The sequence below is a fragment of the Anser brachyrhynchus genome (genome assembly GCF_964034855.1).
Source record: "Anser brachyrhynchus genome assembly, chromosome: 7".
NCBI classification, from domain to species: Eukaryota; Metazoa; Chordata; class Aves; order Anseriformes; family Anatidae; genus Anser; species Anser brachyrhynchus.
The window spans coordinates 30,881,659-30,896,644 of record NC_137701.1 but is presented as its reverse complement, the minus strand read 5'-3'; the positions used below and the strand labels follow the sequence as shown (position 1 = coordinate 30,896,644).

The 14,986-nt window shown below is 51.2% G+C and overlaps 1 protein-coding gene across 1 annotated transcript in view; it reads right to left on the bottom strand.

Moving 5' to 3' along the window:
* IGFBP2 (insulin like growth factor binding protein 2) overlaps positions 1 to 14,986 on the bottom strand; it is a gene marked incomplete at its 5' end in the record, with an annotated part of 68,769 nt that overhangs the window by 6,841 nt on the left and 46,942 nt on the right. The window contains 2 exons of the mRNA XM_080598735.1: positions 1,515 to 1,655; positions 2,801 to 3,024. Of these exons, the coding sequence (XP_080454861.1) occupies positions 1,515 to 1,655; positions 2,801 to 3,024 (365 nt within the window). The remainder of the gene's footprint in view (positions 1 to 1,514; positions 1,656 to 2,800; positions 3,025 to 14,986) is intronic.

The window sequence follows — 14,986 nt, the reverse complement described above, 5'->3', positions numbered from 1 at the left end:
TGGAGAAGACCACCCCCCATCACCCCTGTAGCTCCTCTGGAAATTCAGCGCAGATGGTTTGGATTTAAGCAAGATTTAGGGGTGCTGTGCTAGGTCTGTGCTGCAGCAGCACTGCTGCTCTGGTGACCTGGCTGAGGGCTGGACCTCTTCCCCAGACCATGCTCGGGACCAACGAGCTGATTTCAGCGAACTACGAGGACAAACACCCCCCAGATGCATCCCCTGCTTTCAGCCATGGATGAAAGCACCCCCAGAGTCAGTAATTCCCCAGGGAAAGAGGGATTAAATATACTGACAGAGGGCCTCCATAAGCTTCATATTACCTGCAATTGGGCTAAATGTAACAGCTAGGCCCCATGGACAGACTCAACCATGTTTGGGAACAGGGTCCCAATCTGTCCCCGTACAGAGGCAGGGACCACAGTGCACCTGGACCTGGACTCTGTCCGCCAAAGCATGCTCTGGTTAGAGCAAAATTTCTTGCCCTAACAGCTATCACCCACCCCTTACACTGGCAGGGCTGCAGCACCTGGTACCTGGCGCTCATCCCTCCATCCCCAAGGGACACATCCCTGAACAAGGCACAGCAGGAATAAAGCTCCCACAGCAGAGGTGAATCCAGCAGGCCAGGCTCTGCATGCACTCTGCAAAGCTGAATTCCAGCCATTTTCTGCAGCTGGACTGAGGTCAAAACACAGCCTTGTTCAGGGGAATAAAAAGCAGGAAAAGAGGTAGAAAAAGCAGCCCCAGCATGAGTGCGCACCCAGGCACCCTCCATCTCATTCTAGCCCACAGGAGGTGGGGAGCAGCCAGGAATGCTTTTGTTGGCATCCAATTCCCAGCAAAGGAAAAGGAGCTGACACTCAGATCTAGAAACTAGATGGAGAAAAAACTGAGAACAGACTCATGCTTGCCCTGTTTGCCCTCAACCAGACCAGGTTTTTGACACCATAGCTACAGAAAAAGAAGGGACAATGTGTAACATCTGCATACTGCAGAAAGAGAAGGGACAGAGGAAGATTATCTCAAAGCATCCTGCCCTTTTCTAATGCTTTTAAAAAAATAGTGTTCCTGATCAAGGGTTGGAAGTAGTCCTTAAAAAGGCTTAGCCATGAAAACAGCAGGCCATTTGATCCCTCCAAGGGATCAGCTCCACATAGCCAGAAGGGGTGCTTGCATATAGGTACCACTGATGCAGGCCAGCCCTGGACCAGCTGGTGTTTTACTGCCAAAGAGAGCTTTCTCCTGTCTGCAGACTCTCCTGCAGCATCTGATGCTCTCCTAGAGTCTGTGACTGTTCCTCACACTGCAGACATCAAACATCTGGCTCTGAATCAGGCTCCCAGAGGCTTTGTGGCACCACAGCATATTACAGAGCTGCCCCAGCCCATCTTCCAGGGCCCCTGGGACCTGCTCCCTACCCCAGGAGCAAAGGAGGATTTCTATGCGGTGCTGAGCAGAGGGATGCCACTAGGAGCACAGCTGGACCTAGGGCTCCAGCTCTCCCCACTTGCCTGCTTGAGATTGTACAAGCCATGCTTGTCGCAGTTGGGGATGTGGAGGGAGTAGAGGTGCTCCAGGGGACCTCGCTCATCCGGCAGCCGCATGGTGGAGATGCGTTCCAGGACCTGATCCAGCTCCTGCTGACAAGGGGTCTGAAAAGAGCCGAGAAAACAGAAAGACAAATAATCCATGTAATCCCAAATCCGTGTAACGCGACCATTCACAGCATCTTATCCCCAAATCTTCACGTGGCCAAGAGCCAACCCAACACCTGATTGCAGGCCTTGAAGGCACAATGGAAAAGCCTCGGAGATGCTTCCACAGCAGCCCTGAGCCTGGGCTCCCAGCTGAGGCAGCTCCGTTAAGTTACACCTGGTGTTAGCCAGGGCAAGTCTGCACCTGCCTGGTTCTGCTTTATGTTGTTCCCCCCACCCTCCCAGAAGCGGTAACAGCATGGGGACTCTCTAAAACGATGATACCCCCACCATGCCGTGGAGCCATGTCTGTCCCACAGAAATCACCCACTTAAGCTAAATTTGACCCAAGGGCTACAGGAGCGAGTTCTATCTTGTGTAGCACAGGGAGTGCACACTGGGGAGACTGGGCCATGAACATGCCTTTTCCTTGGAGAAAAGGGCTCTTAAAGCTCCTCTCTGCCCCTGTATTCCCCATATATAAATGTCTTATGTTTATAGAGAAGTATTACAGACCTTTTAGGGTGGCTTTCCAGCCCTATGCCACCTAGTTGCCTTGACCAAGCTGCCCACTAGAGGGAAACCATGGCCAAGAACCGGAGGGCAGCCGGACAAGAACAGGACACTGGGCACTGTCCTGCTGCACGACAGCCCCACAACACACTCTCGGGGGCCCCCCTCAACCCGCACTGAGGCTGTCCTGCAGCAGGCAGAACCCCCCACCATAAATCCCTGGGGGCTGCTTAGGGAAAAAGGGCGTGCAAAAGCCAGGCTGCACGCAAAGGGCATGCTCACACCCCTGCAGGGGCTGGTGCTGAGCCAGCGGGACCCCCCTTCTCCAGCCCTGCTGTCAGAAGGTGAAGCTGCAATGAAAATAACGCCTCCTCGCCAGCACATCAAAGTTCATCAGATGGCGTGTTCAACCCCAGCTTCAGGCCAAAACAAACGTTTGCTTTTCTTTCTTTTTTTCCCCCCCTCTCTTTTTCTCTTTCTTTCTTTAAAAGGCAGCTGCAAATGTCACTTTCGTGTTCAGCATCTCCCCCTGCGAGCCCCTGTTAGATCCCCATGCCCCCACCTCCCCCTCACACGCTCCCTCCTCTCACCCTGCCCGTCGGCATCCGCGACTTCTTCGAGTCCTCGTGGTTGTGATGGGGCTTGCCCACTTTGCCCATCTGCCGCTGCTGCTCATTCACCTTCTCCCTCATAACCGCCAGCTCCTTCATGCCCGTTTTCATGGGTTTCCTGCCCCCAGCTCCGCTCAGGATCCCTGGGGTGCCATCCACGTGATTCTCGGCAAGGATGCTCTCGGACCGGTCATCGCCATTGTCTGTAGGAGAGAGGGCAGAGAAGGAAAGGGTCAAGCTCAGCCAGGCACTCTCTCACATGTTCATCCCATCCTGGATCGCTTTCAAGCATGGACAGTTACCAAGCCATAAAATCTTTGCATGCAAAAATTTCAAATTGCGTTAGCCCTTTCATCTGGAAGGTGAGAATAGATCCTTTCATTCTGGAGTTATTACCACACGAAAAGACAGTTTAGAGAGCAGGGGAAATCGCTGCTGCTGGAGAAGTTCTTTCTGGTTTTTCTTTGACCTTCTAAATTACTTCCCGAAGAATGTAATTTTCCCATCAGAAGTCCAGTTGAGTTAGTGATGCCAAGTGTACTTCAGCTCCAAAACTTAAAAACCACAGTGATTAGTAACAATACCTTGAGTCCATCTATCATCCCCCAGAGTATCTCCAGGAATACTTGCTCAATATTAATGTGCTAAAATAAATTCTCAGGACTGCTTTCAAAAATACCTTTCCTCTTTTTTATGGCCACCCTAATTTCCCTCAGAGATCCTGCCATTTCAGTGATTGTCCTTGCCGTATCGTCTTTCACATTGTCATATGGTGCATTACTCACCCAGCTGCTAGCACGCAGCCTACCTACTTCTGTGTTTGGCCACTTCTCACAGCAGAACCATCCCAAACGTCCTGGGCCTGACTCTGCCACTGCTGCAAGCCACAAGACCCCTACCTAATTCAGCCCTACTTAATTCAGCCATTTCAAATCTCTTAGCAGAAAAGCTGGGATAAACACCAGGCTTTTCCCACCTCCTCCGTTCTCTGCTTTGTGCATTTTCCCACTTTGCCAGGCACTGTTTCTGTAGGCAATCCTTGCCAAAGTAGGACACAATGATGGCAATGCCACAGTCCCTTTGGACTTTGCAGTGGAGACAGATCTCTAATCATCCCATTTGCTCCAGCAGGTGACAGCTCGGTCTCCTCCTTGGTGCCTGGCAGTACTCGTGGTCTGACCTGGCTGAGATACAGAGAAACCTGAGCAACAACATCTAACACTGAAGCTGGATTTAACATTTGAGCTAGCCCTGCTCTGAGCAGGGGCTTGGACCAAGACTTCCAGAGGTCCTTTCCAGCCCAAATTATGATTCAACATATGTACGCACGCCACCTTCTCATTGCAACAACCCAAGTTAATATGCGTCTGCATATAAGAGCTCTTCAGCAGCTTGGCAAGTACTATGGCAGTGACAGACCAGGCCCTTTTGGTCCTACAGTGGTGACGAGCACCAAGTTTCATAGCATACCAAGGAGAACCGTAGCACCCAGCCTCCAAGCATCAGCAAAACAGTCCAGACTGTCTCTGACGCCTCTGATTTCAGCTTTCCAGCACCCCAGACGCTTGTATAAAGTCACATTAAACTGTGAATGACAGGGCACACAATACTTTAGTCCATGTAACAAGGCTTAATTTATGGTCCTGCCCTGCTTTTTGGAAGACCAAGCAGGCAGAGCACTTAAAAATTTTAACATTTCCTTCCTTTTAGAAGGTGCATCATGTTTTGACAGGACGTAACTGTACCATCTTGACAGAGTGCAAAATCATAATAGGAAGTGTTTTATTTCTACCACAGCTTCCCAAGCTCTTTTCCACCGGTGTTATGACCCCAGGGTCCCACAAGGGAAATTGCAAGAAAGGTTTTGTCTACAATTACTCAGTAAATGTGCAGCTGCCTACAGACTGATGGCAGAAGAACAGCCCAAGAAGGCTGGATGACAGACCAACCCCAACATCCCATCCACAACAGACCGCCAGCATCTGCTTGGGGACATGTGTCAGAAGGACTATTCCCAATCTGTGCTGGAGAGCAGCAGCAACAGCCCTTCTGTGCTGGAGACGGCATTTAAAAGGATTTAAAAAAGGATTTAAAAAGCCACCAGTGGACCCATCCTTCATGGATTTGTCCAATATCCTTTTGAACTTCCTCCAAATTTTGGCCCCAGATCTCCCAGTACTGGGATCGTCCCACTTCCCAGAAATACTGAATGTGTTTGGTTTGCAGGTTTTTAGCTGCTTAGGTAGTGACTGAAAAGCAAACATGGGGCAAAACCAATCTGGCAAAGTCCACGACTTTCCTCAATACTGGTTCCAGACAAGAATTTGGATGAGGCTTGATAGCCAGATGGGCGAGCTCAAAGTCTGGGCTGCTGCCTGGCGATTGCTGCCTTGGCTATCATCCGAGGAGCAGGGCAAGGAACATTTTGAGCAAGAATCTTCTGTTTATCCACCAGTCTCCCCATTAATTAGAAACACATAGCGAGAAGAGAAGGCCATGAGGCCGCCCTTCAGACAGGATCAAATGAAAAAGCACCGTGCAGAAGATGGGCAAGGCCTGCCAGGCGCTGACTCGCAACAAGCTGCTTAGGAGGTTTTCAGCCTTCCAATGTCTTTTGTCCACTCCTCGGTGACCCCACGAAGTGACCAACACCACGAGAAGAGCAGCAGCAAGGCAGTGTTTTGGACACGTTGCGGTCCCCTGCTCCATTCAGAAAACCGATGGTGCACAGGGACCGAGAAGCAGCGTGCTGAACGCAGTGCCTTCCCTGATCAGCTCTCGCTCCTTCATCCCTCCAACTAAAATATATAGACATCTGCCCAAATAAGCACTGCTCTAGTAAATCAAGGCAAGCTGGTAAGCCTCTTGTCGGCTGATTCATTCACAAAACCTGCTTCTGATAATATTTTCGCTCATTTTTCTCACTTTCCAATGCTAACAAATGTCAGCCCAAAGAAAACCCCTGATGGGAGCAGAGCGTGCAAGCCCATGTGCACGAACACACCCAGGGACGGGAGAGGTTGGTCTTGGCTCCTCGAGCACCCTCACAGGAACAAACCTGGAGCCAAGGCCAGAAAGGTCCAGCTGCTATCAACTGTGAGTTTTCCTCCACGCCGCTGAGATGGGTTGATCCACCTTGGGCAGACTCCAGAGCCCCCAGCACAGCTTTTCCCTCTCTCAAAGCCTGTGCTGCTCCTTAGGAGGAGTCCTCCTGGGCTGAGGCTTTCAGAGACGGCTAAATCGAAATCAAGAAGTGCCTCCCATTTTGTCCTCCCCATTTCTTGCAACTTCATGCAAGCCAACAACCAGGACATCTCCCCTTCCCAGCAGCTGGGGAAGGCGACAGGACAGGAGACTGGGCCCACCTTTCCTTCATGAAATGAGGCCCAGCTTTGGTAGGCCTCGTTTCAAAGATCTAAGAGGGGCCTGGCTGCCATGGCAAGTGCATGAGACATTGAGCCTCAAGGCTGGGAGAACAAAGAGCCAAACAATGCTTTTTACAGCCAAATAGCCAAGAGAAGCGAGTTGTACGTGCTTGCTTATGACTATCTATGAACCAATTCAGCCACCCGCCGACCCCACCAGCATGGGATGGGCAGGCATGAGATCGCCTAAGATACACAGGCCTAATCCATTTGTCATCCTGGCAGACGCCCTTGTGCTGACCAATTTCAATTTGCGCTAAATATATCCGTGAACAGAGTGGTGCCGAACTCCAAAACAATTATGTTTTATAGCTCTTCCCTTTTCCTATGGCATGTGGAAAACATCTCCTGTGCTATTTTGGATCAAAAGGTAGAGCACGCCGCGCAGGGCGGGAGCGGTGAGGCAGGAATCAAAGCAGATAGCCCAAGTTCTCCTGAACACCGACACGGAGCCCATGAAACACCTCTCTCCACGCCAAGAAAATGATTTCCTTATGGCTTTTTTCAAGGAAAATTCCCATTGGCTTCAATAGGGCGAGGGCTTGGCTGAGGAGGAAGCTTATCCAAAAGGCCATCAGCTAATGTCTGTAGCCAGCCACGCAGCCTCGCCAACATTTTCAGAAGCGGCTACTAATTTCCAGCACTAAAATTTTCAGGAATCTGATTCAAGATCTTCAGGTACTCCCACCGAGACGGTGGAGGAACAGAGGGGCTTAAAAAGGACCTGCTGGTTCCTGAGAAGAAAGGAGAAAGAAGCCCCATGCACAGACAGGCAGCTGCCTGACGTGAAAGGCACATCTTCATCCCTTTGGAGAGCCTTGAAGCGTACGTGGGCTGTGGGACAGGACCCAGCCGGCCACGATCACTGCCGCATAGCGAGGAGCAGGTGCCATGCCAAGGACCACATCACCCTCGCCAGCGCCGCCCTCCCTCTGCACTTGCTGTCCTCCCCCAACAGCTTGCTCAGAAGTTTCACATGCATTTGCTTATCCATCCAGGGTGTTTACACAGCATCCAAGTGCTGACTGTGGTCTGAAATCCACAGAAAGTTTCGTCCAAGTGGCCTTCAACACCCTGCTCACAGCCCCCTCAGCCTCATGGCCTGGATGCTCCCCGGGCTCGCATCTCCCTGCCGCAGCCATCCCTCTCCATCTGAAGAGAAAGAGCTTTACAGTCCATTAATGACCCCGGGGAGGGAAGTGTTCTTCCTGGGACACAGACAGACAGACTTTAAGGAGTTCTGCTTCCCATCCCAGCTGCCAGGAGCCCAGCCCTTGTCCTGCACAGCCTGAGAGCAGACAGAGCCTGTAAGCCTGACCCTTACCATGCAACACAGCCAGGGAATGACTCGCAGGAAGGTGGGGAAGGAGCAGACAAACCCTGACTGCAGCCCCGGTGACCTCTGCTTCATCCCTCTGCGAAGTGCAAAGCAGTTCTAGGAGAGCTCTGGGCAAAGGTTCCTGTGCAATAGCTCTGGTGTGGGTGTTGTTGACCTGGAGCTCGGATACCTCAGGAAACGTTTGCCAACAGGGATTATATCGGCGTTGCAATTTCCTTGCGGCAGGAGCTGCCAAGAACAAAGTCCCCCCCAGGCCTCTGGCCCACCCTAACCCCAAAAGGACCCACGTCTGTCACTACTGCTGCCAGAATACGAAGCGCCGCAGTGGCACAGCATCCAGCAGGGCTCAGCTGACAGGGGAGGGGGACTTTGGGGCACCGGTGCACAGCCCAGCCCCGCACATAAGTGAGCCAGGCTGGATGTGACTCTCCAGAGGCAGAATAAACCAAAGCAGCCGCTCAAGTTTCACTCTTTGCACTCAAAAAAAAAAAAAGACTGGAAAATGCCACAGAGGGAGTGCAAATAATGGGCAATGTAGGAGAAGGGAGGCAGAAGGGATGTAGGGCAGAAAAGAAGCCTTCCCACCCCAGGACATCTCTCACAGAGACCATCTGTGGATGCTCAGGGAAGAAGAAACAGCACAGTTATGGAGCAATCCCTCCCCAGATGTCCCCCCAACAATGAGCAGCTCAGGAGCTTCCTGAGCCAAAGGACACATCCAGGCCAGGTTTGGTTTAACAGCCATCAGACCTAGATGGGAGGAATCCCCTGTTTCGGGTTTGCCTACAGGAACCCCACCTAAATACCTCCCTCCTGGCTCCCTCTCCCCAGCCCCGCGGCCTGTTGCACTAAGCCTCATCCAGCCCTGCAGAGCCGGCACTTACGCACTTCAGTTGGCTGCAGAGGAGAGCAACCAGGGGTGCCCACGCCACCCAGCTTTCAGAAGGGCCGGTCTCCAAAACCCCTCAGAAAGGTGGGCCTCTGCAGGACACAGAGCTGAGAGGCAGAGATCAGCTTGGAGCATCTCTCCATCCCTGGGGTTATTTCACTCTGCCAAGGTGCTCACTAACGGTGAGGTGAAAGAGGAAATTCCCACTTTGTCCTACAAGAGATGGCTTTACCTCCACTATAAGCTGTCCGCAAAGCACCCAGAGCTCCCCTGGGGCTCTCCGAACTCCCTTTATTTTTTTGCCATCCGATCTTTTCAGTCCATCTCTCGCAGAAGGGAACGCTATGTCCTGCCCAGGGCTTGCTTCACAAGCTCCTGTCCCTGCCCCGAGCTGCTAGCACCGAGGGGTGATCCAAGGGGCACCCAGTGCCTTCCTTTGGCTCAGCTGTCTCGCAGGAAATGCTTTATGCTCCTGCAAAGTGCCAGGACATTGACTCAGGACAGCGCAGCCTCCAGCAGTCACTTAACTCTTTTCTCTGCTGGTTCTTGGTGGCTGCAAGGAACAGCTTTCCCTCCTCCAGCCCTCTGGGTCCAAAGTTGGGTAAAAAAATACACACCTAGTGCACAGTGCCCTGCGGCATGCAGGCGCCCCATCACACCCAGACTCCTCCAGCACACCGGAGCAAGCACCGAAGCGATGCTGAGACAAAACTGATTGCAGATGAGGAAGAAGAGGGACTGAAATGTCCCTTCCCCTGGGCTTTATTTCAAATTGTTTTTTGTGTTTGTTTTTTTTTTTAAATCATGTTTGTAGACTAGTTTCCCAAGGATACAGGACTTGTGCAATAACACAACCTGCCCCTATGTGTTTCTGCATGTGCATGTGTTTGCATGACTGCCTATTAGTCCTCCTCCACCTCCCAATATATCTACAAACACGTCAGCAAATGCCAACTAAATCTCAAACGGGAACCTGAATTCTCAAAAATAGTAAGTTTCCACCATTTCATGGAAATGTGCAGCCAGGCTGAAGAGAGATGAAATAGCAAGGTTTGTTTTGTTAGCTTTCTTTCCAACTGATTCAGCTGATGGGCTATGTAGCACATCACCAGCCTGCTCTGTGTGGGCCCAGCAGAGCACAAACCACCGCTGGGGAAGGTCTGCTCCGGCCCTCCTCCTGCCAACAGCCAGCCCACAAATGTTGTTTGTGACATCCTGCTCTCTCCCATGCCAGTCGTCTGCTTTGTGCTAAGAATGATAAGGGAAAACGCTGTTAGGGTCGCTCAAAAAAATGCTTCTCCAGTCCTCTCATTCACCCAATGTCCACTCGCAATCCCATTTTTCTCTCCTCCACTTCTTCCCACAAGCGTGGAACTGCAGAGCTGCAATCATCATCCTCAAAGGTGCTTACAGCCGAGATGCCCCAGACACCTAAATGCCAAGGCAGAAGAACCGGAGGGTCTCAGCTCACAGTCGATGACAGTGGTTTTCTCCCTACCTTTGCCACACAGTGAGACACCTAGGGTGAGCTGACTTGCCCATCTCCACCTCCATCCTGCGGTACAGGGGGAATTCACTCGCTGTTTTAGCAGGATGCTGCTAAGACACTGGTCCCAAAAGTGGCAAATACCACGTTTTGATGTTTTCCAAGGCTCCTGTTCAGCAGCACACGCACAATTTCAACACGTGTGAAGGCAGCTGGCTAAGGGGAAGAAACGTTAATATGTTTGAAAGGTTTTGCTGAGTGAGGCTCTCCGAGCTCCCTGCCACCATAAAAGCATTCCCCCTTGTTAACGAGCCGTATCTCAGCCCTTTCAACACACTTCTCTGATTAGCCCTCCACAAAGCTGCAATCTTCCCAGCAGAACCAAATGAATTAACTCAAAAACATTTTAAGCTTCAATTAATTGCACTGCAGCTTCCCTGTTTGACCTTGACCTTGCCTGTAAAATCCCTAGGGTAGCTACTTCTTAGTCATTAGGGGCTTCTGCCTGAATGAACCGAGCTCTTAACATCACCAGGCCAAGTCTCTGCCTTCCATCCCCTGTCACTTGCAAGTATCCCTGTGGTCTTCAGTGCCTCGGTCACCCTAAAAAGCCTGCACCAACTTCCATTATAAGCTCAGCCCCTAAATCCTCAGTTCCTATGAATTTCCACAATGAAATAAGACCGCAAAACCACCCTATTTACCTCCTAGAGGCTTCACTGCTGTGTTCAGATTTCCTTTATTTTCCCAGTTTGTTAGGAAACACAGGATCAGCTGAGCCCAAGCCCAATGAGGTTTTTGCTTCACACAGTCTGGACAACATGAGCACTCCTCTCTGCAGCCTACGTGATGGTGCCCCCAAGTTAATTATTATCTAAGTGACCTCGGTTTGGCAGCGGGATGCTGCACCTCTCTTTACTGCAGGAGAACAGCTGCTGGCAGTCACAGAAGCTTCAAGTCCTAATGAGGGCAATTCCCAGGTGTGAAGCTCTGCAGCTTGGCCAGAAGGAAGAAGAGACGCCCTGGGGGCTTGGGAAGGGATGATGGACTAATGATCTGGTGGACACACAATCGTGAACAACCCAAACTTACTCTGAGCTTTTCTCTCCCCAAAAATGTGAGGGAGAGAATGTAACATACAGGACTCATTCAGACTTGTCCCATTTTGAGACGATTGCCTTTCTAGCTTCAGGCAGCAACAAGTAGGCACCAGGTAGCTGGAGACAGGCACCAAGGAAAGAGATGCTACCAGATGAATTGCTCATATCTGCCCACCAGGGTCTTCCAACACATGTAGCACGCCTCTTGGATAGGGTACTTTAACCAAATACAAGGCATCCTCTTCCAAATGGAGGTGGCCAAGTGAAACTTTTGGGTCCTTCTCATAGAGGTTTGGCAGGTGGTCCAGTGCTCATTTCTGGCCTCAAAAGCACTCCCTCTGCAGGCAGTGCCCTCCACCTGTTCCAACTCCTCAGGGATGGCTTAGTTCAACAGAAAGGTGTCCTCTGACACTGGAAACCCAATTGTGCCCTTTGGTGCCCAACAACAGCTCCCACCAAGAGCAACGGCTAGTGCAGAAACAGCTCTGGACAGCGTACGCCCAGAGGAACATACAACAGCATTCCCATGTGCTTTCTGGGAAGACTACGCACAGGGGTGCCAGAAATCTGACCTTCCGCTCTGCAGAAAGGTAGAAAAGCTTGAAAATCAGGAAGAAAAACAAGTGAAAAAAATACAAACCTCAAAAGGTCAGAGCAGTGCCCCACCCTGCCTGCCAGAGCCATCTCTCGTCTATCTCCGGTGCAGCTCCACTCCCTTCTCAGCCACATTGGCTTCTCTAGTTATTATGACTATTGCATGCAAATGGAATGAACTTCAGCCATTTGTATTACTAGTTTTTAAATAACATCTCACTTTTCCACAGTCAGTTTTCCAGACAGCGGCTCGGTCCAGGGCTCCCCTCACCACCCACCCAAATCTCATTGCGCATTTCCTCAAAGTCTGCCTTTTCAAAACACGCTATTATTATGTTAATTCCTTTCTACCTTCTCCTCAGAAACCCTGCCAGACCCCAGCTGCAATTACCACCAGTGTCACCTCGAGGTCTGCCGGACTTACTGTCCCCATGCAACCCCCTGGCTGAACACCAGCTCTCAAAGCCAACCCTACGTTGGATTTTTCCCCAGGAACCTGCATTCCCCAGAGGCAAAGCACAACTGCCTCCAAATAAAAGCGGAGCGCTGAATTGTAGGTGGAAAGGCAGCATCTGTCATATTTTAGTCGCAAGGCTCTTCTGCCCACCAGCAGCTCCCAGCTGTCTCTGGCACTCTCAGACATTAGCCTCCCCTCCTCGTGGGGGCCACCACAGGCTTGTCAAACCCCACATTTAAGCCCCAGGTCGAGGTGTTCAGATCGTGGCTTTTTCCTCATTTGATGACCAAACACAACAACTTCGCAATTATTTCAGGTCACGTCAAAACACTTTGTTCATCTCAGATGGAGTTCCTGGAACAATATTTCATTCTGTCTGGCAGTCACTTTGCTGGATTTCCTTAACCCTTGTTTTATGCTTCTCCCAGGTAGGAACAGAGCTAAATTTTACCCTTGCAGTAAAGAACGCCACAAGGTGGATTGACCCTGATCTTGATCATGTATTTATCATTTACAGAAACCAGGCAACTGCCACTCTTTAGGCATGAAGTCCTCACTGATGGGAAACCACTGTTCAAACAAACAGGAGCTCTGCCAAAATAAAGAGTTGCCGATTTGTCCCACTGCTGAATGACACCTGGAGACATGCAGGAATTTGACAAAGGGCTCAGACTCACAGACACGCTACCAGAAGGCAGCAATTTACTGCAGATCAACTGATCTGTAATAGCAGCTTATGGCACACGATGGCCACGCGCATGCTTGTTGCCTTTACGGTCCTTCATTGACTTCCAGCCTTCAAAGCCTACAGTGTGAGCAGATCAATGTCATTTGGCTTTCAGAAGGGGAAATTTCCTCCCACACAGGTGGGAGGAATAAGCGCAAGGCATCACATCACTCTGCTGTGTCACTGCTTTGGTCTCCTGCCTTTGTAAGGGAAGGGGGCTGGATCTCGCTCCGTTTCCAAACGATGCTGTATTTTGGGCCACCCATGAAGTTGCCCAAGCTCCAACCTCAGGAGTACGCAGACTCCCGCTGAGCAAGAGGCAGGAAGAGAGAGTCATAAAACTGCGGTCAAGGAAGGAAGAAAAGAAAGGGGAAGATCAGTCGGCTGCGTTCTCAAGGAGGAGGGAGGCATCCCGACACCTAAAATGCAGACCACCACAGAACAGCGATGGAGACGGATGTGATAAAGCAGCTGGACCACCGGAAGGGAAGCTCGGACGTGCAGCGGTCAGCATGCTGCTCACAGAGCCCCAGACGTTATCCCGCATGCATCCAGCCGGCATGCTCAGCACCAAGCGCCCCAGCACGTTTGCTGTGCACCTGATCCAGGCAGCACCCCTCACCCTACAATCCTGCTCAGCTCCACCGCGGCCTTCCCATCAGTTGATGCTGAAAGGATCTGGCTACTGCCTACGGGAGAAGTAGGCTTGGAAAATACCCAGACTTGTGGCAAAGAGCCTTTTTAGGGGACAAGCTGTTTGTATGGGTGGTCCCCCCACTGATAGCAAGCCATCCATGTCTGTGTTAACACACCAAATAGGTAAAACACTGAGCTTCCACAAGAAAATGCTAGGCGATCCTCTGGCTTCAAGATGGATGGACGTTCTCCATTACCTCAAAATGCCAGACAGCTTCAGCTAGCTTCTGCCATAGCGATGTTTAAGGCCCTCTCCAAACCAACCCTGCACATGGTCTAAGCATGGACCAGATGAGTCGCTTCCCCCCACACAAACACCCCAAAACCCAGACGGCTGCTCAGCAGCGGGTGTTGCTCACTGCCTTGCATTGCAGGTATTACACAGCACGTGAACAAGTCCTACCTGCCCTTCATTCATCTCCTTACAGCCTAAAACACCCTCTTACTTCCTGCTCCATCCCCAAATTTGGGGGGGAAAACGTGGCAGTCATTCAAAGGCATGCAACTCCCCCGGCACAGGGCTTGGGGAAAGAGCACACCAAGGGGGGCACTGCAGCCTCTGGGGAGCAGCGAGGTGAGAGGCTGTCATTAGCTCAAATGCCCCAGTGTGCTGTCATTAACCCCTCAGCCCCCCAGCACCCACCAAGGGCTTTCAGCAGCTCCAAGACCCAAATCACCGCACCGCTCCCCATCAGAAAGCACGGGCGCACACATCCGCCTCCACCGTGCTCAGTCCATAAAGCTCCACTTCATCGGAGCCACTGTTGCCACATCTGTTAGTGCTTTAGAGCACATACATCTGGTTTGATTGAGCACTTGACTTTATTGCTGCTTTATCTCCATTTTCTGAACAGGCCTTGAGGAGAGCGCTTGGGACATTTGTTTTCTGTTTTTACTTTTTAAATTTTTCTCCCCACAGAAATCCCACCTGAAACAGGAACAAAAAGCCCTGTTGCAGTCACTCACATTGCTGGGGCTGCTTTCAGTGAAGCCTCCCCCCAGCACGACGAACCCCATCCCTAATATCCTGGTGTACATACTTCAACACCATGGAGCCTTGATGCAATCTCCCCGTAGCGTTCCTCCGCCCTGGAAAAAATTGGCGGGAGGTGTTACAGTATAAGCCATGGAGAAAAGAAAGAAAAGAAAAATGTCTTGCTGCCCCTGCCACCTCCAAAACTTTGCCTCTGCCAAGTTACAACAAACAGGAAAAGCAGAATCAAAACACGGCCCCCACACCCCTCTCCATCCATGCAGCTCAGGCTGCACCGCTGCCAGCTACCGCTCACAAACAATTACGCTGTGAGCCTCCTCAGGCACATCCTTCCAGGTGGCCTGAACAGCAGAAAAGGCCAGCTCAGGAAGCCTGCATCCAATACATGGGGTGCTTGAAATCCTTTCCAGGAAGCGCAAAGGTCCTTCGTGCCCCTTTGCCAGCTCCTGTGCTGGAAG